General features: G+C 40.8%; 1 protein-coding gene across 3 annotated transcripts in view; it reads left to right on the top strand.

Moving 5' to 3' along the window:
* MYLK4 (myosin light chain kinase family member 4) overlaps positions 1 to 24,499 on the top strand; it is a 143,919-nt gene that overhangs the window by 72,568 nt on the left and 46,852 nt on the right. The window contains exon 1 of one of the 3 annotated variants that reach the window (XM_063451793.1): positions 12,044 to 13,032. The exons of the other annotated variants lie outside the window; for them this stretch is intronic. Coding sequence (XP_063307863.1) covers positions 12,349 to 13,032 — 684 coding nt within the window. The 5' untranslated portion in view covers positions 12,044 to 12,348. Of the gene's footprint in view, positions 1 to 12,043; positions 13,033 to 24,499 lie in introns of those variants that run through there. 3 annotated transcript variants of the gene reach the window in all.

Raw genomic sequence — 24,499 nt, 5'->3', positions numbered from 1 at the left:
TAGTATGCTATTTGCATGTATGTCCAGCAGAGGGCTACATTGTACAGGCTTTTAGATGTTTTTCAGAAGCTTGTGCTTTTTGTCTGTGAATGTAAATCTTTGTCAGTTAGGCAATTTATGTAAGTATGTTTCAGGCCTCTTCTCTGCAAGCACGCTTTGCTTTTACCCCTTGATTACTCTTGGAACCACATGTAAGTGCCCTTTTATCGTCTTAATTTTTTTTTAATTCTCTTTTTATTGAATGATTCAAGCAAGGTACAAATGCTTTATGAAACTAATGACTTAGAAACATATAAAAGCATATTGTATATCTATAAAAAATGAGAAGAATAGAGACAATACATTAATCATAAGGGAAAACTGCAGACTGTTAGACAATAAGGTGTTTCAAGCAAAAAGTTTTGATATCCCACCGGAATTTGCTAAGTGGACAAATCAAAGTAGTATTCTAATTGCAATACATCGTATTGTAACATCAAACTAGAAAATGTATAAGCAAACTTATGTCATCTATAAGAATGAGTTTCAGATGAAGCAATATAAAAAATTGTAAAATGCATGAGAAAGGGAAATGAAAAAAAAAAAACTCACGCAATTGAGCTATGCCCTTGTAGAAAGATGAAGGTAACGCTGGTAAGTTCCCCAGTCAAATATTTCAAACACATCAGGTCCCAGGAGATGTACAGACTGCCTTCCTTTGGCCAGCTGGAGCTGTTATAGATGTGGACAGGCGTGAACCCACTGTTGAAGAAAGGGATGGTTGAAAAAGCACTATTTTGGAAAAGTCCCAAGGATGTGAAGCAGGTGTAGTGACCATAAGTTATTTATTTAGTTGCGGTCCAAGTGGTAGCAACAAATAGTCCGTCTCCTCAAGGTATTGTCACCTTTAACAATAACTAACTATCTGGGGTAGGTTCAGCATTACGTAATAGCATGTAAGCAAGGCATAGTAGTGAGTGGCCTAAACAGATGTCTCAAAAGTAAAGTTGGTCTTGACAAATCATAAAAACAGTAGGAATATGATTTTCATTGTGGACTGGCCTCTCATGGCCGACATAAACGTAGCTTGCACTGACCTGGGCCTCCGTTTAATATTTTTGCATAAACTTTTCAAACGATTCAATATTTTGAATAAAAATTTCAAATTATTTATCTGCAGAAGTCACACAAAAATCCCTTCATCTTAGTGAAGGGATTTTAAGGCATAGATGCTGGTCTTGCAGCCTAACCAATTTATTAACTTAATCTATTTGACATAAGTCATCAAAAAGCAAAGTATGCTAGCTCCAGACACTGAGTACTCGTCCAATGTAAGCATTGGATTGGCGGATTGCTGTATTGCCACGCATGTGCCATCTGCCCATAATGTTTTTTTAATGAGAAGCATTTGATTAGACCAGTGGTGGAACTACCACGGTTACAGGGGTCGCAGTTGCGACAGGGCTTGCCACTCCAGGGGACCCGGCCACCCTGCAGACCCCTGCTACTGCGGTGCCCGCCGCCTTGTGTTGCGGCCCCAGCCCACACTGTAGAACCGCCGAGGACACACGTTAAGGGGCTCATCGGATTGCCCATGCTGTTAGAGCCGACCGATGCTATTTATTTCCAGGGGGTCCGGTCAGCGCTGTGGCACTTTAATAGCGTGACCGAGCCCCCTGTGATTACGTCAGCCGCTAAGAGGAAGTGACAGCCCCAGTCACTCCTCCCAGCTTACAACGGGAGCCGCTTCGGAGGAAATAGTGGAGGGAGTCATAGTGGGAACTCTGACTCCCATCAGGCTGAGCCACCACTGGACCCCAATTCCCAATATGCGTGTGTGTTTGTGTATGTGTCTGTGTGAATGTTTCTCTCTATGTGTGTCTGTATATCTGTATGTGTGTCTCTGTGTGTATGTATGTATGTGTGTGTGTTTGTATGTGTGTGTGTCTGTATGTATGGGTCTGTGTGTGTTTGTTTGTATGTATGTGTCTGTGTGTATGTATGTCTGTGTGTGTGTGTGTGTCTCTGTATGTGTCTGTATGTATATATGTGTGTTGGTATCAGCTTTATTTTTTGTCATCTTGTGATGAAGTAAGATTAATACTGTTATAGTTAGGTAGCATTGCATAATAAAAAGTCAAAAACAACTTAGGACGTCTGGTTTGTACTTTATATATTCTTACTTAAAATATATCTCAGTCAGAGGCGTTCTTGAGAAGAAAGGCATACTATTACTGGTACAGATGACCTGCCAATGAAGAGAATGTGCTATGTGTGTCCCTAACTTAATCTCTAGATTGAGTGACATCTATACAAGAAATTCTAGAATAAGTTAGTTGAATGTTTTCTTCATAAAGAACTGTAATGTCTATCACACATTTATTACTAATGTATATTGTAAAATAACTTATTTACAGTTTGTTGGTTGCTTAGGCCCATTGTGCAAATTTTCCTTTGACCCCTACAAAAATTGCTGAGTGTCTGCATCAGTATTTCCATACATATCTCCCCCATTATTCTTTTGGATTCAGTTAGTACGCCACACATGTATTTCACATCCAGGAGCACGTGCACACAAATGTATTCAAGAACCAATTGGAGAACTGAGTCCAAAGGTATCATAACTTTTATCTTTTTGGGGTTTTTTTTTTTGTTTGTTTTTTACATTTTACTGTAAGCAGTGAGAAGGGGGAGTGATAGTTTAAATTGTATTTGCTAAATCCCTATGAAAACTACAAATGGTAAACTATGTGTAAGTTACACACATACATGTCCTGGTCTGATTGTGATTGGTTCTAATTAATTCAGCCTTTTTCCCAATGATCATGTGCTGGGAATGAATCTTGGTAGACAGAATTGTGGGAATTTCCTCATCTCCTTTCTCTCAATATCATTACTGATAAAGTTCCATTATGTCTTAGAGTTTGAAAGTCCTGATTTCAAGAGAAATATTAAAGGGACATTGCTAAGTGTCCCCTCTGTCTTGCTTTATCAGAATGGGGATTTAAAAGAAATCATCACTTTTATGAAGCTCCTATGTAGCACCCACACAGCTGTCAGTCAGACAGCAGGAGAGGGCTCTTACTCATGCGCTTTGAGAACTTGCTTCTCACAACTTTGTGAGGCGTTGTGAGACAATTGCATGTGCCCTTCTTCTCAATGCTGCTCTGTGAAGCCTCGGTTTGGCTGGGAAATGATCACTAGTGATGATAAAAGTAGGGATGCATTGCCGCAAGGAGACTATCTTGCCTCTGGATTACAGGTAAAAACATTTTTATAGGAATGGGGAGCCCATAAATCTAAATCCACTCAAAAAATGTATTTATAATGCTGAACTTTTCCTTTAAGACACAAATAATACATTACATACTGTGGCAAAAGTAACCTCGCCACTGGCTTTTGCAGGAGCCTGTTTGCCAGCGTCCTGCTCTGTGACTATGGACCCTGGGATAAACCTTACTTACAGACACTGTTTGTGCCTTTTTGGACTTGGATGGCTACACTTCGAACTCTCGAAGCAGCACTTCGAACTCCCGAAACGTTTCGAAGCGGCACTTCGAACTCCCGAACAACCGCAGGAACCAGAAACCACCCTGGAGCTTGTTAACCTCTATTAACAACTTGGAACATTTCTCACCGCAGTGTTCTAATTGTTTGTCTGGGTGGCCGCAATTCCTATGGACAGCCACGAGGTGGCGGCCATCTTTTTCGCACAAACGCAGGCAGCAGTATTTGGGCATGAATCTCATGGAACTAAAATTGGACACAGAAACTCCCGAACACCGCTGGACTTCCATCATCGCCTGAGTTAGTTTCCATACAACTTAGAAGGGCACTGTTCGGTGAAATCATTTGTCAGGATGAGGGGAACAAGCTCCAGGGTAAGACTTTTGACTCTGTTCGGTAGTTTGTTCGTTTTCAAACTACCGAACTAGACCAACCGCAAGCCCTGATTCTCTGGAACTGTTTTGGGCATGGGACCATGCGTGCGGTTCCTGAACCCATAAACTAATCTTGGTGAATTTTGGATATGTTGATCACCCAGATCAGGGCAATCAGGGGATGTAACATTTGTGGGGATTTTATGTGTTTTTTTGGATGCTTTTGGGGTTTTATAGAAATATGTGTTTTTTCTGCCTGAAGTAACTGACTCAATTATCTCCCAGGCAGAAGGTAGGGATTGTGTGCTGTGTGTGGCAGTGTCATGCCTTGTAACCTCTGTGACGTTGTAAATCAGTCTACCATCAGGTCCATGTGGGCGTACCCATTGCATGGGTATTGTCATATGAGGCCAAGTGTGGCACCATTAAAATCAGTCCACTTCACCCTCAATACGTAGCCTCGTCTAGTGATTGTACGGAACAGCTATACCAGCTATAATCCCTGCTCCTGGGATTGCTCTTTGGATTACTATACTGGCTATAATCACTAGCACTTTTAAGAGCTACACAGCCAGAACTGCTATAATCTCTGGAGGAGGAGAGGTTCATCCACTGGAAGCTGGATCCTGGTCTTAGGTCCAGGGTGTGTGGAGGACAACGAGACCCCAACCCAGCTGCGGCGTTTGTAGGGTCTACGGTACTGATGGTGTCTAGTGGAGTGCTTGGAGTCCTTGGTGAGCACTAGGATCATCGATTGACGGAGGCACCCGGTCGGGGTGCCAGGCGGTCCGTCACACATACACTGTTCACTATTCTTTTTTATTAAACTGATCAAAATAGATAATTTTTTTAAATTAAATTTAACTCAAATTAAAACTCAGCTACAAATATCATCAAAATACAGATGCACATTTTATTACCTCCATTAAGAGAGGCTTCTAGGACACAGTGTCTGCCAAAGAATTATTTTAGTCTTTCTGGCTGATTTCCATGTTCAGCTCAGATGCAATTACATAGCAAATGTGGAACAGTTCTGTGAACATAGCACTTTGCATGTATTACATACATAAAAATGACATAAGACGGCATCATAAGACAGTCACCCGTATGATGACTCTAATATGCATGTGATATGCTTATCAACCTGTTGTTATTAACCTGTTGCATTATATGTGTTTGAAAGCAGTCCTTCTTTCTTAAATATTATCACGAAATTAGATTTTTATATTAACCTGGCAAAACATTTTCTCACTTGCATGCATTTTACAATTATGTAAGTTTAACTTGCAAACTCATTTAATAGCCTAAATTTAATTTGGTGACCACAACAGATAAATAGATCTAGCTTTGGAGGTGGTCTCCTTTTAGCGCCATACCATCTGAATTCATTCTTCACACCATACCACCAGCCTGTCCTGATACAAGGTATAATAGATCAGTGGATTCACACAGGTTCTGAATAATTCTGTATCTACGAGATGCACAGTATAAGAATTGTTGGACAACGCAACATTTTCCAATAACCAGTTTTCCAGTCATGGTGACTGGTTGCCCACTGTAGCCCCATCTTCCTGATAAGTAGAGAACACTGCATTGACTTCTTTTGCTGTAGGGCTTTGTTTTCTTGTTCAATGCAATGTGCACCAAGATATGCCCATCTGTGCTTCACTGTTTTAAATAGTTTCTATTTGAGAATGTGTGGACTGTTTGAAAAGCTCCATATAGGCATGTTCTACATATTGCGTTGCAAGCACATAATTCTCAGCTAAAGTAGTGTCTGTCTGTCTGATCTTATATTATATATGGTAAACCTATCTTTAGTTTGTGTTTTCCATTTACTGAGCAATTTCCATAGGCCTTGATGTATTTATTTTCCATAGAACAGCAGTTCTTTGATCTTTAGTGGGCTGACCCCTGAGCTAAATTCTTTCACAAAATGGTATGTGTTCCATAAACAACAACACATCTGCAGTAAGTGCTATTTCCGTAAACCTAAAAGTTAATAATTTAGCAGAAGGTATGAGATTACAGGGCTGAAATATATTAAGATATATTATATATATATATATAAAGAGCAAGTAGAAAATTTTATTCCTGAACAGTTATGGGTTTTATTTTATGTTATATTATTGGAAAGGTTGATATATAGCTACAGGGAGCATCTATAATAAGATATATCTTAGTTTAAACATATGCTATTGTGCTCTATACAGATTTAAGGATACCTATATCAGCTATCGCTTTGCAGTTTCCAACCATCTGGCTTGACTCGTGTGTTACAATTAATACTGAATACTATTAAAAGCTCTTATTATCTCATAATGTAGTTCCCTTACCCCTGTCTGAGAGAATCAATCATATTTTCAGTGGGTATTACACTTACTGTAAGACACACCATTCCTGCATACCCCTATTTGGGAAGCACAACGTGGCCTACCATAACAGGCTAAAAGTCCCTAACACTTTATGTTGGAGTTGTGATAAGCAAAACATATCTGTTCTTTTTTCCTCTCCATTCTCAGACTGCCTGTCCAAAACTGCTGTAAAAAACATTCTGGCTGTTTTTCTCCATGCTGTTTTCACACAGAGCCTGCTCCCCCTCCTTCCTTCCCCTTGTGTACCGGTTATATATAACCCAACATGCAGTATATGAACCCACCACTGAGGGACAGAGAAATGTAGGCAGGTATACCTGTCCTTAGGGTGACCAGGTTGAAGGGAACATAAATAGAAATTGCATTTACGTGAGACAAAGCCAGGTCAGGGATGCCAGAAAACCAGAATAGTTTGGGTTAAGTCAAGTCAAAAACCAGAATAAACAAGAGAATAATATAAACACGCTAATGGGACACTAACACCACACTGTGCACATGGCAAATCACACTTTTATAGGCAAGACAGTGTTATTAGTGGTAACAAGGAGCATGAAGGTCACTGACATCAACTTAAGACCTCTCCTCTGGCCCATAACCTTTACAGTGGACCAGATATGGAAGCTTGCCCCTTAAAAAATCGAGAATCTATAATAGGTTGGACGTCAAATTCTAGCTGACCCTCTTTCACAACAGCAGAAGATGATGGACTGCCTAGTGTATTTACTACACGTGAGAGGCTTTATTAAAGAGATGTGAAAGGAATTGGGAATGTGTAAAGCAGATGGAAATTGTACTTTATTTGAAATAGAATTAAACTTACTCAAGATCTTGTAGGGACCGATATATCGTATAGCAAATTTCATAATTGGAACCTTCAATAAAATGTTTTTGCTACTTATCCAAACCCCGTCACCCACTTGATAAGTAGCAGCCACTTGCATTTTTATTATGCATAAAAGAATGACGGCTCATGATGTGCTGAACCTGTTCCCAAGGTTTCCTGAGGTTTTCCATATATTCCTCAACAGTGGGCATTCCCTGTGATTAGAAGGCCACAGGAAGAATAGTAGGATGAAAACCATAACTGAGATAAAAAAGGACTATTTTGTATGGATTCACATTGATTATTGCTGTAAGCAAATTCAGCCAAAGCAAGCAGGCCCACCCAATTATAGTGATGACTAAAACAATATATCTCAAGTATTGTTCCATGTTTGATATGTACTGAGAGTATGAGTGTTGATACCATATTTGGGTAGATCTACTATGAAGTCTATCAATATACTAGACCATGTGTTTTTTGGATATAGCCAGTGGTTAAAGTAGACCACATGGTAAAGTGTGAGGGGTTTTTACATCACACATACATTACAAGCTTGTATGTATTATTTTACAACCTTTTCCACCAGAAATGTGAAGCGATGAGAAAACAAGTCTTATAAATTCCTGGGTGACTAGCAATTTTGTCATGGCACAGGCTCAAAATATTTTCTTGTAAGTCGTGGGAACAAACAATTTGTTTGGAATAGTTTGCTTTGGTGCCATCTCCTGTCTTACCCCTAGAGTGTATAAGTAGCTCAGAACGAATTGTAATGTTAGTGGTAGCAACCATACATTCTTTAGGACTGATTTGTGAAAATGCGATTGAGTAGGTGAAAGTGATCAAACAGATGAGATGAAGTGTCTGCTTTAACATTCTTAGTACCTGCCCTATAGGTAAGTACAAAGTTCAAGTGTGAAAGGAATAAAGACCAACATGCTTGTCTGGCAGTTAAAGCGGCACTGTCACGCAGAATTTACAATTCCCCAATCGCTTCCTCTTCTCTTCCCCTCTCTGGATTTGTTCTTCGTTTCTTCCTATCTGCTCTAGTTTTCTTTAAAACATAAGATAAAGTAGGGACTACTTTGTCTTTTGTTTTGTTTTTCCATACGCTTGACCTTCTTTGACCAAAGGAGGAGCTTAAGTCAGGTCCTTTTCCTGTGGTCAAATAAATTTTCCCACAATACTTACCCTTTCCTCCGCGTTCTCACATTGCTTCATTCGCCCTTCAAACGTCCTGAATTAGTACAGTTTGTCCATTTGTGTTGGGATGAAATTCTGGCATTCTGCATCTTGCACCCGCTTAGTAAATAGCCCCTGATTCCCACAATATTACAGTATTAGGGAGCTATTTACTAAAAAGCTGAAAGACCAGAATTAGTCAGCCAACTTTACTAATACTATGTAAAAATTAGCAACAGCAGGTTGGGGGACTTACTTCCCTTCCCTCACCCCCCACCAATGAGCAACAGATGGGCACCCTAAGTGAAAAAAGGGGGGGATTTACTGTCTCTCCCCCAGCTCCCACCCATGATCAACGGGTGGGGCCCTTAAGTGACAAAAGGGGGAACCTACTTTCTCCCCCCTGGCCCCCACCCATGATTGACAGGTGGGGACCCTTAGTGACAAAAGGGGGGTGCTACTGCTGCCCCCGGCCCCCATCCATGAGTGGCAGGTGGGGGCCCTAAGTGACAAAAGGGGGGTTCTACTGTCTCCCCCTGGCCCCCATCCATGAGCGGCAGGTGAGAGTCCTAAGTGACAAAAAGGGGGGCTTTTGAGTCCCCCCAGCCCCCACTCACTGGCGATGGGTGAAGCTGATCTCTACACCCATCCACCACCCCTTTCCTCTTCATGGTCCAAACAAATGCTAAACATAGGGAATGAATAATAAGAAATTACAATCTTTTTTTTTTTTTTAATTCTTTATTTTTATTGTGCAATAAAGATTACATACAAGCCTGCAGTGCCACAATAGCAGTAACAGGCATAGTGAAGCAAACAATATGACGACAGGGTTAGACTGCACATTTTTTTAATATAGGTAAACAGGATGGTGCTATTAAAGGACCACTCTAGGCACCCAGACCACTTCAGCTTAATGAAGTGGTCTGGGTGCCAGGTCCAGCTAGGGTTAACCCATTTTTTTATAAACATAGCAGTTTCAGTGAAACTGCTATGTTTATAAATGGGTTAAGCCTTCCCCCAAATCCTCTAGTGGCTGTCTCATTGACAGCCGCTAGAGGCGCTTGCGTGATTCTCACTGTGAAAATCACAGTGAGAGCACGCAAGCGTCCATAGGAAAGCATTGATAATGCTTTCCTATGCGACCGGCTGAATGCGCGCGCAGCTCTTGCCGCGCTTGCGCATTCAGCCGACGGGGCGGAACGGAGGAGGATCGGAGGAGGAGAGCTCCCCGCCCAGTGCTGGAAAAAGGTAAGTTTTACCCCTTTTCCCCTTTCCAGAGCCGGGCGGGAGGGGGACCCTGAGGGTGGGGGCACCCTCAGGGCACTATAGTGCCAGGAAAACGAGTATGTTTTCCTGGCACTATAGTGGTCCTTTAATGCCTGAGGGTGCTGAAGTAGGTTATTAGTATAAGGTCATGCAGGCAGTCAGGCACGATAGGCAAAATATGGAAAACTAATTAACTTTGCTTGGACACCATGGATTTTACTCACATGGATGCTGAGTAAAGTAACACGTATTAATATAAATCATTATACTGTTGGGTAACATGCAGGATGAAATTCAATAAAGTAAAATAAAATAACCACTGGGCTGTACCCCCACAACAATTCGAACAGAGGGAAAATCTAGGTTAGTAAAGCTGTTGCCTATGGTAGAGCAGCAAATCAATTTATCTCAAGCCCTTAAACTAAAGCTTGTCACTAAGGGGCCTGCATAAGGCTGTTTAACCGATGCCTTACTGTGGCAGTCTGTCCACTGAGTCCACTGTTCCATATGCGTGGGCACCACCAGTCCCATGTGGAGGTGCGCTCCTGTGTCACGCCGATAGGACAAAGGCCATCCGCAGGACCAGTGTCTCTCAGTGCTCATGGTCGGTGTTGCTGAGTGTGTGTCATGCCACCTTGCGGCCTGCTGCCAGGACTCTGCCCCCGCTAGTGTGTCCCACCGAGGAACGGCTGCGAGATATTGAGGTGGGTTGTCGGAGTCGTTGTGTTGTCGGCGGGCCCCACGCAGGTCTCTCCATTGCCTGTGTCTTTACAGCATGCTGGGTAGGAGCTCTGTGTGGTCGTGAGCTGTGGGCTCGAGGGCCTCTCTTGCCGGGCCTAGGCTTATGTAGGTTGTACCGCACGGGATGACCGGGCTTTCGGCGACTTGGCAGTGTTTGAGGCACTTGCCTCCGCATACCCTCCTTTGGCACAGTGTCAGGTTTCCCGGTTTTTGTCGTAGCTTTGCCGTGCTGCAGGTACGGGTGGAGTGGTGCTGCCGTGGCTGACCTCTGCTTTCTGCACTGGAGTTGGTCACGTGAGATAAGAGTGTTTGATCTGCTGGCTATGCAGGTCCAAAAATCTCTGCATAACTTTTCAAATCTGGCTTCGAAGCCCCGTGCCCAGTCCAGGCTATCTAGATTTGCATGTTGCTGTGAAGGCCTCCGCATGGCGGCCATCTTTAATCCACCACGCGGTCTGAGTCTCCGCCGATTTCAGGCTATGTCGGTAAGTGGTGTGCCCAGTGGGGCCCGGGATATCCCCCACCGGTCCAGAGGGGGGGGCAACGGGGTGTCTGTGGTTGTTCTTCAAGATCGGCCGCCTCTCCCAGCCGTCGTGCCTGCAATCCTGGTAGGCAGCAAGGCCAGAAGACAAAATACGCTTTCAGGAGCTTGTAATTTGGGATCCACAATTTCCCTGTCGATTAAGATTTTTGTCAAGCAAAATTCTGATCCTTCTGCCTATATTTTGTGTAGGTTTCGTTGATTTAAAGTTTGTGCTGGCAGGAGCTCTCAGTAAACACGTCTGGCCATCTTGCAGGTTCAGGCCCCGCCCCGCCCCCCCAAATTACAATCTTTTATTGCCATGTATACTATTTTGGAATGTCTCAGCAAACCTGTCTGTTATTTTATGCACTGTGAAAATAAAGAATATTAAAAAAAATATATGGGGAAGTGGGATGATAGGATGTCTGAAATAAGGAAGAAGGGAGGGGAGATATAGGCTCCCCCAAAGGTAGAAGCTAATTATGTCTGTCATCTCTAGAATGTAAGCTCATTGAGCAGGGCCCTCCACCTCTCTGTTCCTGTATGTCCAATTGTCTGGTTAAAATGTAAGTCCACCCATTGTACAGCGCTATACGGAATGTGATGGTGCTATATAAATAATAAAATAATAATATTCAGTGTGCAGTGTGTGCTGACAACAGATGTAGTTTTTGCACAGAATTAACATTAGGCAGCCTTGGACAGAGCTCCATGCTGCCTAAGTCTCCTGTGCTATGGGTGTAACTTGCCCCAGGCACAAAAGTGCTGATTTAGCTGTATGTACAGAGTTTCAAGCAGAAGTGGTCATCGAGGTTGGTGTAACCCTTTAAATGCAGCCTGTATTTTAAGATGCTGTGGAAGACCATTTATATCTACGCTCTTTTGCCTATTCTTTTCATATATATATATATATATTTTCATATATATATATATATATATATTGTTTTTGTTTTTTATTTTGATTGAGCAGATTTTGATTTGGTAGCTTTTATTTTGTTTGTTTTGTTCATTTACAGCGTTTCTATTTTTAAATAACAGTATGAATGTGTCTATTTTATTTTATTTATTTTTTTTTACATTAAAGCCTTTCATCCACATACATTTTAAACTCCCTTAAGGAGCCTTTATTCTTTGTAACTCCCAAGATCGTGTTGCCTCAAACAAGCATGAATGTGACAGGCAAGAACAGAACTTCCAAAGACTCTGCACAGCATAAGGCTTCTCAGATGTCCTGCAAGCCTCACGCTGTCAAATTACATCGCAATGAGAATAGAGCCTGGATGCTGCTCTAACTCTCACGTCAGACAGCAGAGTGTATTAAGGGCACACATTTGTCAGTCTCTACACGAATTCTGCTTAAACACTTTGAATAATGGGACATTTGTTTTTGCCAAGCTAGTTACCAACCTTCTTGTGGAGATGATTTCCAGTATATCTTTAATTAAGAAAACAATATCATGGGGAGCTCAGCATATAGGCCGATCTGTAAACAGCTGTGATTTACTGACAGGAAAATAGAGAACTCATCTTCTGAAAACTCAGCAGAACATAAATATTTCTACTGACGAAGCACTCACGATGAGTGCGGCCACTAAAATATCAAAGTCCCCTTCATTGGTGAACTCACTGGCCAAAAGATATGATCCAAAACCCTCGCAGAACCTGGGGCCGATTAATGCACAGAAGGACTCACAAGCGCAATTAATTGGTAAAGACCTCAAGAAGCCAAAGAACATGAATCTCACAGACCCCAAACTTGATTTTGTAAGCCAGAAAATGGACAATCTTTTGAAAGTGCAAGATAATGTTATTGAAAAACTGGAACATATTTCATGTAATATAGGTGTAATTGAAAAAGATGTCACCTTGATAAAAGAACACAAACAAAAATTAGAAGAGGGAGAGGATAAACCTAAAATTGAAGGAGGCATTTCAGAAATGAAAGGACTGTTTATGGAAATGATTAGTCATCTTTCATCAATTAACAGATATGTAGAACAGCAAGCGAGAAGGATGGATGAAGTTGAAGAAATTCTACGAGATGCACACTGTTCTTTCCGTTTTATGTTGGAACACACACAAATATCAACTATTGTGAAACTTCTGCAGGGGCAGCAGGATGCATTAATACCATGCACAACTGGTAAGAAAGTTAGAGAGAAAGCCAAGAAAAGCCAAGAAAATAAAGGTAAAGAAAAAAGGAAAAAAACTGTTGTACAAGATTACAAGAAAAGGGATATATTGCGTAGAAAAAAGTTCAGGGTGAGTACATATTATCTATCTTTGGACGTAACAAGGTGCGTTCACCTTAACAGTATAGTATCTTAGCGCGTTATTAGGGAAATATTTTGTATATAATAAGGTGCGCTGCGTACAACTTAACAGTATAACATTTAACGTTATTAGAGACATTTTTTTTTTTTTAAATTTGTATTTTATTGAATTTTATGCGCATGGGCAAATATTCACATCAGGGTATGGATGTTAGAAAATAAAACAAAACAGAAAAACAACCATTTGTCATAACAATATGCAGTATCTTGGGCTGTATTGGGCTTTATCCTGGGCATTGTTTCATGCAGTGTATTGGGCATGGGGCGTTCTGAGTTGGGCAGTCTGTGTAGACCTCAGTGAGGCTTAGACTCGGTGGTGCTTCTGGCATATGCCTGTGGTGCTGGCAAGTCTGACCGTGGTATGGTGCCGGTGAGGAGTGAGCCTGTGTGTAGGGTGGGGATCGTGGTGATGACAGGCAGTCAGAAGTCAGGGCAGTCCCTAGGTTTTAGCCTCTGTTGGTGATTCGTGTGTACTCTGCCCTCTCGGCATTCTGATGTGCTCAGTCTGCGAATTCCCGGGTAGTCATTCTTGGGGTGGTTTCGCAGCTTGTCTTCCCCTGTTGCTCCCCTCTCTTTTCCTTTGCGGTTGTTCGTGCTCAACCTTGCCGGCGGGTGCTCTCCAGCCATACAGCATCCTAGTTTCTCTGGATCCTCATCCGAGGTAAGTGTGAGGGTTTTGCCTTCGTGTGGCACCATCAGGGTTCCATCAGCTCCCCAGCGGTACCTCACCGCGTTGTCTCTCAGTTTTTTTTGCCATTGGGGCCAGCTTTCTTTTCTCTAGGAGTGCAGCAAATGGGATGTCACTAAAGAACAGGATATTAGCTCCTTCAAATTCCGCACTCCCCATCTCTCTGGAGCGTGACATAATGGCCGCTCGTACGGCCGTGTCTCTGGTTACTATTATGGTGTCTCTGGGTGCAGCCTCCGGTGCCGTCGGGGCTTTCCTGACTCTAAAGGCTGCAGTAATTATTGTAGGGTCTGTTTGGCCCTGCAGGCCAATGGATGTAAGTAGCCTTTGGGTGTATGATAAGAGTGCGTCCCCTTTAACGGCCTCAGGTACCCACCTCAAGCGTACATTGCGGCGTCTATGCCTGGCCTCTAGGGTCGCCACAGAGCGGTGTAGTCGTTGTACCTGCTGGGTCAAGCCGTCCAGGGTGTTTTCGGTGGCCAGTAGCCGGGTTTCCCGAGCTTTGCCTGTTTCCTCCACCACTTGGAGTTTGCTTTGTAGCGCCCCCATTTCCTGCTTGATGTCTCGGAGGTCTGACTTCCAGATTTGTCTCATCTCCAGCAGCATGTGCTTGATGTCCCCCTTGGTTGCTGGGGACGAGTCCTCGTCTGAGTCAGCCTCCCGGTGTAGGTCTCCCCGTCTCGGGGAGCCAGGTGATGCCTCCCTCTCCTCGTGGGAGTCTTCCGACGAGTCTGCTGTGCGGCTTTCAACGGGCGCCATTTTCGGCTGTGCTGGCGGGGCATGCCGCTCAAATGAGAGCCGAATGTCTCTTTGTGTGGTAAGTTCAGGCGCTTGAAATTTACGGTGCTTGCGCCCCATGTTGCCTCTGGTGGGGTGGGATTGTGGAGGATTCTCTCCGGGTGCAATTTTCGTCTTGGGAGGTATTTATCCGTCGTGATTTAGCGGAGCTCCACAGAAACACGTCTGTTCAGTCTCTAGGTTGGCCACGCCCCCCATTAGAGACATTTTAATTGCAATAACTGTGAGTTCTATTTATATCACGTGTATAATTAACTTATATAGCACCAGCAATTAACGTATATACCACCAACAAATGCAGCTGAGTTATTTACTTTATGTTAAGAATATGTAACTATTCTATTACATGTTAAAAGCCCTCTCGACAAATTTGCATCCTATTTGTTTTAATAGGTATGTTGATCTGTAAGAGTGGTGTGCAGAATTAAATATGACGGTGATGGGCACTCTTTATTACAAAAAGCTTATTGTAATCTAAACATTGAAGTCATGAAAATATGTAAATTCACGTTTACTCCAAATTTATATTTAGTTACCCTCAGTACTGAAGCACAATATGTTAATTTGTGACTCCACTGTACTAGATATTATGAAATTGTAGGGTAGGATGACAATGTCTCATAAGGAACGTGTTATGGATTCAGTTTGCAAGTGTCCCAGTAAGTGCACGTTACTGAGTTACTATAGATCTGTAAGTGTTCCAGTAAGCTCATGCTACTGAATGAGTGTTTGTAAGTAAGCACATTATGGACTACATATATGTATGCGATTGCCTTAGTAAATGTATGTTACTGAGTGGCTTGTACTTCTGTCTCTCAGCAAGTACACATCCTTGTATGAGTGCATGTCTGTTAGTATCTGAGTGAATTTTATTGATTTAGTGTATGTCTGTCAATGTCAGTGACTTAAAACTTAGTCATTCACAACCTTTCTCAGTGGTGCTATATGGACAATGCAGTCTCTGGATGAATGAGCAAATGTGTATATATATTTATATATATGTGTATATACAGTATCTCACAAAAGTGAGTACACCCCTCACATTTTTGTAAATATTTTATTATATCTTTTCATGTGACAACAATGAAGAAATGACACTCTGCTACAATGTAAAGTAGTAAGTTTACAGCCTGTATAACAGTGTAAATTTGCTGTCCCCTCAAAATAACTCAACACATAGCCATTAAAGGACCTCTATAGTGCCAGGAAAACGCCTCCTTTCCCGTCATCGGCTGAATGCGCATGAGCGGCAAGAGCCGCGCACGCATTCAGTCACTCCATAGGAAAGCATTCTCAATGCTTTCCTATGGACGCTGGCATCTTCTCACTGTGAAAATCACAGTGAGAAGCGCGGAAGTGCCTCTAGCGGCTGTCAATGAGACAGCCACTAGAGGCTGGATTAACCCTTAGGTAAACATAGCAGTTTCTCTGAAACTGCTATGTTTACAGCAGAAAGGGTTAATCCTTGACGTACCTGGCACCCAGACCTTCATTAAGCTGAAGTTGTCTGGGTGCCTATAGTGGTCCTTTAATTTGTGTTTAGTATTATTTTGTTTCGGTTTAAATTGCGGCTAGATGTGATATTTGGGTACAGGTGGTGTTTAGGGTTAGAGGTGGGTTAAATTTAGTATTTGGGTTTAGTATTAAGGTAAAGGGGCTTATTTCAGGTTTAGGCTTCATGGGCATGGAGTTCACCAGAGCTTCACAGGTTGCCACTGGAGTCCTCTTCCACTCCTCCATGACGACATCATAAAGCTGGTAGATGTTAGAGACCTTGCGCTCCCAACCTTCCGTTTGAGGATAGAAACATAGAATGTGACGGCCGATAAGAACCATTTGGCCCATCTAGTCTGCCCAATTTTTTAAATACTTTCATTAGACCCTGGCCTTATCTTATAGTTAGGATAGCCTTATGTATATCCCACACATGCTTAAACTCCTTTACTGTGTTAACCTCTACCACTTCAGCTGGAAGGCTATTCCATGCATCCACTATCCTCTCAGTAAAGTAATACTTCCTGATATTATTTTTAAACCTTTGCCCCTCTAAAGGTTTAAAGATAATATCAGGAAGTATTACTTTACTGAGAGGGTAGTGGATGCATGGAATAGCCTTTCCAGCTGTAGGATGCCCCACAGATGCTCAATAGGGTTTAGGTCTGGAGACATGCTTGGCCAGTCCATCATCTTTACCTTCAGCTTCTTTAGCAAGGCAGTGGCCGTCTTGGAGGTTTGGGGTCGTTATCATGTTGGAATACTGCCCTGCGGCCCTGTCTCCGAAGGGAGGGGATCATGCTCTGCTTCAGTATGTCACAGTACATTTTGGCATTCATGGTTCCCTTAATGAACTGTAGCTCCCCAGTGCCGGCAGCACTCATGCAGGCCCTGACCACTCCCACCACAATGCTTGACTGTAGGCAAGATACACTTGTCTTTGTACTCTCCACCTAGTTGCCGCCACACACGGTTAACACCATCTGAACCAAATAGGTTTATCTTGGTCTCATCGGACCACAGGACATAGTTCCAGTAATCCATGTCCTTAGTCTGCTTGCCTTCAGCAAACTGTGTGAGGGCTTTATTGTGCATCATCTTTAGAAGAGGCATCCTTCTGGGACGACAGTCATGTAGACCAATTTAATGCAGTGTGCGGCATATGGTCTGAGCACTGACAGGCTGACCCCCCACCCCTTCAATCTCGGCATTAATGCGGGCAGCACTCATACGTTTATTTCCCAAAGACAACCTCTGGATATGACACTGAGCATGTGCACTCATGCAACTTCTTTGGTCGACCATGGTGAGGCCTGTTCTGCTGTATGATCTTGCAAATCTGCTACAGCTCAGTTTCAGGGTCTTGGCAATCTTCTTATAGTCTTTATGTAGATCAACAATTCTTTTTTTAAGATCCTCAGAGAGTTCTTTGCCATGAGGTGCCATGTTGAACATCCAGTGACCAGTATGAGAGAGTGTGAGAGTGATAACACCAAATTTAACACACCTGCTCCCTATTTACACTTGAGACCTTGTAACACTAACGAGTCACATGACACTGGGGAGGGAAAATGGCTAATTGACAAGACCAGTGATAGTTCTGTGCATGCCAAAATGAAATATTTTATTCACTTTTAATGAGTGAATTCTATATTTATTGTCTACTGTATCTTTCTTTTATGGGTATGTCCTGGGGAATGTGCTCTTCTTAAGATGAAATGCTTCCGGTACCAACAGACCATCTTGTATTGGGCTGTTAAAGATAGAGTGTGCAACAGCACTGTACAAAATTTGAGTTGTATGTGAGAAGAATATCTGCTTCCTCTTAACCTCAGCAATCTTAACAAGCAAATACTATCCCATACTGGATTTATTTATGGGTTCTTTGCAGTTTGCTCATGTTAAACAATAGCAAATAACTGGAACACAAGCCAAATATAATATATAGATATAATAACTAGGTGAACACAACCACTCTTTATTCATGTTTGTTATTGATAAAATAATACATTTCATAATGCAACATGCACATGAAGATTGATTTACAATTGTCATAGGTGCGCAGAAAAGATATTGTGATCATTTTGCTGGATTTATTATTTAAGTCTACCTGGAACTCTATCGGCCTAAAATTTGAAATTCGCCTTGAATGCCTGAGAACAAAGTAAATGACCCCAATAGTATAAAATGTTGCTTTAATAGCTTGTGTTTAATAAGTCTATATGGAATTTAACCATGGTCCTCGAATCAAGGTTACTCTGAAGTAACACAATCTTTTCAATGATGAATATCTTTTCATTTTCTCCTTAGAAAGTATTTTTATGATGCTGAATAATTTAATCTATGCTTTTTTATCTATGCTGAATAATTTAAGTCTTTCAGTGGCAGATGCTTTTTAATGAATCTAACATGTGTAACAGACTGAAGTTCACCTGTTAGCTGAGGATATATTTTCCCATGGCTGGGTAAACATGACCTCTTGACCTATAATACAGCACAGTATTATCTAATAGAATCATCTTCACCTTCTTCCTTTTGGGTGGCAGTGCAATTGTCAATGTCAATAAAAGAAGAATACAAGAAACACCCTATAGGCGAGATTAACTAAGACAGCTGTATGCTCTGTTATCTAGCTGTAACTCAAATCACTTTTTTGTAATATTTGTGTAACACTATAGGAAGTGTTAAATAGAAATAAAAATTAGAGCATCTTCGATCTTTGATTCGGTAAATCACATAAGATTTATTTAGTTTTTTTCTGTTTCACCTCCTCCAATGCGATGTGTGCTCTGTCTGTACCTGAACTAGATATATTTGTTTATTGATCAGTTACATTGTGGTGCAGGGCAATCTAGCTATCCTATAATCCCTGCTGAACACAAGTTTTCAAAATAGGATCAGAATGATTTTTGTTGATGATGGAACAATCTGATTGCAGCTGCATAAAGCTTATCTAAGCTTTACAAAACGTTGAAGGCAAGTCTTATTATATATATATATATATATATATATTTTTATTTTTTTTTTATTCTTATTTTTTCATAATTTTGTTAATGCATAATCTGTATAAAACATAAGGAGCTATTTTTTCATATTCATAAAAGAAAAAATATAGATAGGGGGCGCAGAATATTTTTTAAAACCAAGGGAATAAAATAACATAAAATCAAAAATACCTATTCACTCTTGATCCTTTGTGAGTGTTAAGTCAACCTACAAATATAAAACGCGAACCATAGCTTAGTATGCAGAGCCACATATAGCAGGCTTGGGCTATAAAAGCTTGTAAAGATCACTTTATCTGGTTGCCTCGTGTCTTCCACCTTTCAATGCATCAAATGTAGAAGGAATTCAAATGGAGGTAGTACAAAAACTTTTAATTACCAAAATAAAGATAAATTAAAATATTCTATGAAGACAATACAGCAAAATTAGACAAATATATAACCTTAAATGTCCATAAAATAAATGCTAAAATCAATAGCATAACGCATTTCGACCTGCCTGGTCTTCATCAAGGTGCATAATGTGTGTATCCAGTGTTCTGATTTTATTCCGTCCGGCAGGAAGTCAAATTGCAAGGCAAATTTTGGAGTCTCCGTCTCCCAGATCATGTAATACAGCTGACTGCATCTTTGCGCCTAGAGGCAATTACATAATTCAGTGTACGCCATGACGCCGTTGCATCAGATGCAGATTAAGTTACGGCACATACATAAAAATACACTTATAATCTTATAAGGCTACTTAATTCGCCTATCTAAGAAGACAAAATATGGGGATTCAGTTCCACCATATGGCCATATTGTCCTTTTTGCCGTTGCTTCTGATGTCATCAGCATTTGCCGATATTGGTCAATCCGGATATGTGTATAACAAGTCCCTGAAAATAAATTTGCTATATTTAGTCCAGATTAGGCAATATTAATGAGTACTATTTCTGGCAAGTAAAATCTCTGTAAAATGTTTGTTTTGGAGATTGTATAAATAAAATAAAAAAAGTTTAATCAATTAATTGATATATTATATTAAGAAAATGTAATACATTTACAACTATAAGTGGATCGAATAGCATAATACATAAATTCTTATGAATGAATAAAATAACAGATATACATTGAAAGTTATTTGTGATTTAAATGTCAAAATTCTAATTTACAGTATATAGAAATATAGTGGTTTTGCAAATGAAAGGACAGTATCATATGATCAGACCATACACATAGTGAATTACATGTTAACATGTAATTCCCAAAAGCAATGCTCTGCAGTAAGGGAAGTTGTTAGGGGGGAGTCAAGATAAATTTGTAAGAAGAAATATAAAAAATTTAAAATATAAAAAAGAAACAAGGCCAGAGATGAAATTGTGTTCTGATCATTCTTATAAATATTAAGATTTATTTTTCCTGTGGGAACAGCTTGAACAGACTTTCATGGACAAAAAATTTAACACAAAAAAAAAAATCAGTGAGTACAGTGGGTGCTTTGGTAATTTGTGAATAGATATGATAACCTGAGATTAGTTTCAAAAAGGACATGAGTATATCGTAGAAAGAACAGGTTGTCCTTAATGGTTTACAACCAAAAATACATTGTCATATGACCTTATTTATTAACTTGTATAAACAGGGATCAGACTTTATACGGTGGTTGTATCGTTTATTAACCAAGTTATAAATATACTACTATAATTTTCAAAATCCAGTTTCCACCAGCCGCTTTAAAGTTTTATATTTCATGATCACATAACAGGTTGTGTTCAGAACTTAGATGTGTTTCAAAGTATACTATATCTGAAACAGAACTAATACTAATAGACAACATTGATTGTAAAGTGTTGGCGTTTGTGTGTGTGTATCTATATATATATATACATATTATATGCGGCATTTGTTCTCATTCAAATCAATTTTTTTTTATTATGTACCCATATCCCAGGGGTACATGGATATGAATGTTCAATTGCTGTATTTCATTAACAGCTTTTTAGTTAATGCATTTATAGATTGGAAATACTGAGTTCTTCCATTTGACACAGAGGACAGCCAAAAAACTGCATTAAAGGAATAAAGGAACAAATGCTGCATATATATATATATATATATATATATATATATATATATATATGTATACACAATCAATGTTGTCTATTAGTATTAGTTCTGTTTCAGATATAGTATACTTTGAAACACATCTAAGTTCTGAACACAACCTGTTATGTGATCATGAAATATAAAACTTTAAAGCGGCTGGTGGAAACTGGATTTTGAAAATTATAGGAGTATATTTATAACCTGGTTAATAAACGATACAACAACCGTATAAAGTCTGATCCCTGTTTATACAAGTTAATAAATAAGGTCATATGACTAAATAAGGTAATATGACAATTATATATATACTCTGATCAGCCACAACATTAAAGCTACCTGCCTAATCTTGCTAATATTGTGCAGGTCCCCCTTGTGCTGCCAAAACAGTTCTGATGCGTTGAGGTGTAGACTGTCGTATTTGGCTCTAAGACATTAACAGCAAATCCTTTAAGTTTGGAATTTGTGAGGTGCGGCCTCCATGGATCGGATTTGTTGTTCCAGCACATCCCACAGATGCTCAATCAGATTGAGATCTGGTGAATTTGGAGGCCAAGACAACACCTTGAACTCTTGTCATGTTCTTCAAACCATTCCTGAAAAATCTTTGCAATGTGGCAGAGTTCATTATCCTGCTAAAAGAGACCACTACCATCATCGGGAACCATTCCCATGAAAGGGTGTACATGGTCTGCAAAAATCCCTAGGTAGGTGGCATGTGTCAGAGTAACATTCACATGAATGCCGGAAGCACGGTTTTCCAGCATAACATTGCCTACAGCATAACACTGCCTCTGCCAGCCTGCCTTCTTCCCATAATACATCCTGTTGCCATTTCTTACCCAGTTAACAATGCACACGCACCAGGCCATTCACCTGATCTAAAAGAAAACGTGATTCATCAGACCAGGCAGCATTCTTCCATTGCTCTATGGTCCAGTCCTGATGCTCACACACCCATTCTACTAGGGTTTTTTAAGCTTTCTCTGTAGCAGTCCATTTTACAGTAAGGCAGCTAAAGCTGTCTTAGCTGTTAGACAGTTATGTAGATGTTTGGTAACATCTTTCGCGCAGTTGTATTTAGGTTTTTGACCACTCTAGGCAAGTCAAGACTAGGCGATCCCACCCATATATTTTAACACTTACTGGCTGGGAAGCAGGGACTCCTCCTTGCTTCGTCTATGTGGATAGCATTGTAACATAGAGCAGGTGCTGGGATACCACTCTGTACCTGGTACCTGTATCTGCAATGAGACGCCTCTGGGTGCCAGGTTTAAATAAGTAGGCCAAATTACATCACCTATCTTATGATCTTATGCCCTGGGATTTCTGACTGCAAACACTTCTCAGTTTAGTTGTAATGTCTTCAGTTCTGTCGCTTATTAATAAGCCAATTGTATGTTTGTGTTAATTAATGCTGGTCTTTCTGATAACTTGGGTATTATGTTATGGTGATGTTATGGTTATGTTATGGTGATTTACCTATGTTTACTGTAATTTTCTTTTCTTTAAAGGACCACTCTAGTGCCAGGAAAACATACTCGTTTTCCTGGCACTAGAGTGCCCTGAGGGTGCCCCCACCCTCAGGGACCCCCTCCCGCCCGGCTCTGGAAAGGGGAAAGGGGTAAAAACTTACCTTTTTCCAGCGGTGGGCGGAGAGCTCTCCTCCTCCGATCCTCCTCTTCTCCTCCCCGTCGGCTGAATGCGCACACGCGGCAAGAGCTGCGCGCGCATTCAGCCGGTCACATAGGAAAGCATTCATAATGCTTTCCTATGGACGCTTGCGTGCTCTCACTGTGATTTTCACAGTGAGAATCACGCAAGCGCCTCTAGCGGCTGTCAGTGAGACAGCCACTAGAGGAAATAGGGGAAGGCTTAACCCATTCACAAACATAGCAGTTTCTCTGAAACTGCTATGTTTATGAAAAAATGGGTTAACCCTAGAAGGACCTGGCACCCAGACCACTTCATTAAGCTGAAGTGGTCCGGGTGCCTAGAGTGGTCCTTTAACACAATCATGGCAGCATCCACAACCATCCCCTTTGTTTTTTTATGTTTTTAGCTTTAAGCTAAGACTCATGCTTCAGGGGGCCAAGGGGTTGTATTTATTATTTTATTTCCTGTTCTAAACTGACAAGCATGTGACACTATACTGCTTTGAACATATGGAGGAAACCAAAATATGCATACATTTTCCTTAATCTATAAAACGACGGATATCATTGTTTCCACAAAACGTGTGTATTATGATACCCATGATACTCAATATTATATACAAAGGTCTTCTCCTCTCAACTTTCATATTATGTCACATATTCAACAGTATTAACTTAATTAATTAAGTAATAATTTAAATAGTATTTGCATTTTCTTTTATGTTTTGGACACATACGAAATAAACATGTCTTGCTGATCATTATACTTTCAACATATGGAAATTAGTTGTTACGTTTCTTCAATGTATTTATTATTATTATTTTTTTTGTGCATTGTAATTTTACTCCTTTCTTAATTCCTGTTACATAATTGCTGAAAATAGTATGCAGCAGGATACATTGAAACCATCTAGAGTATTCTGAGAGTTGATATTAGTGTCAATGCTGCACATTCCTTGTCTAGGACGTAGGAGAATATGATAAGCTACTTTGTAAATTGATGTCTTTTTCAGGCACGCTTTGTCCCTCACCAGGACTTGCATTCTTCACCTCATAATATAAAGTCAGCCAACTAGGGAAAGGTGGAATCTGTTAGCAGCATTTAAATATGAAATTAATATATACAAATTTCCTCTTGTCACTAGCCATTGGTGAGTGACAATTTATCCCTGGTGAGTAAAACTGAATCATGGTGAATGTGCCATGAGCCCTTCAGGCATGCACTAATATGCAAATTTAGGCCCTCAACATATATATGTTAATTATAAAACAAGTAATCTGTCTCTTTCTCGTTATTTTGGATAGATAGATAGATCGATCAGACATGTGGAATTTATATCACCTGATGCCCAGGACATGCATTTCTAGGTGCCAGGCAGAAAAGAGTTTTAATTCTTTTTGCCCTGCCACAGGCAATTGGCAGGCTGCTTTGGGTGGAGTTGGTGCTGGGCAGGCAGTGTATCTCTGGTAGTTGCAGAGCCGGAGTAGCCCACCCAAAAATAAGTACTGGGAGGCCGGGTGCAGCTCATAGGGAAGTGTGAGGAGCAGCAGCTGCCAACAGCTTCTCTCAGTGCTCAGGACTAATGGCCACTGGGATCCTGGATTTAGCGTGATGTCACATCCTGGCAGCCTACACACTGGACAGGCTGCACATCCACCAAACAACCACAA

Source organism: Pelobates fuscus, chromosome 4 (assembly GCF_036172605.1).
Source record: "Pelobates fuscus isolate aPelFus1 chromosome 4, aPelFus1.pri, whole genome shotgun sequence".
NCBI classification, from domain to species: domain Eukaryota; kingdom Metazoa; phylum Chordata; class Amphibia; order Anura; family Pelobatidae; genus Pelobates; species Pelobates fuscus.
This window is presented reverse-complemented; position numbering and strand designations above follow the sequence as displayed.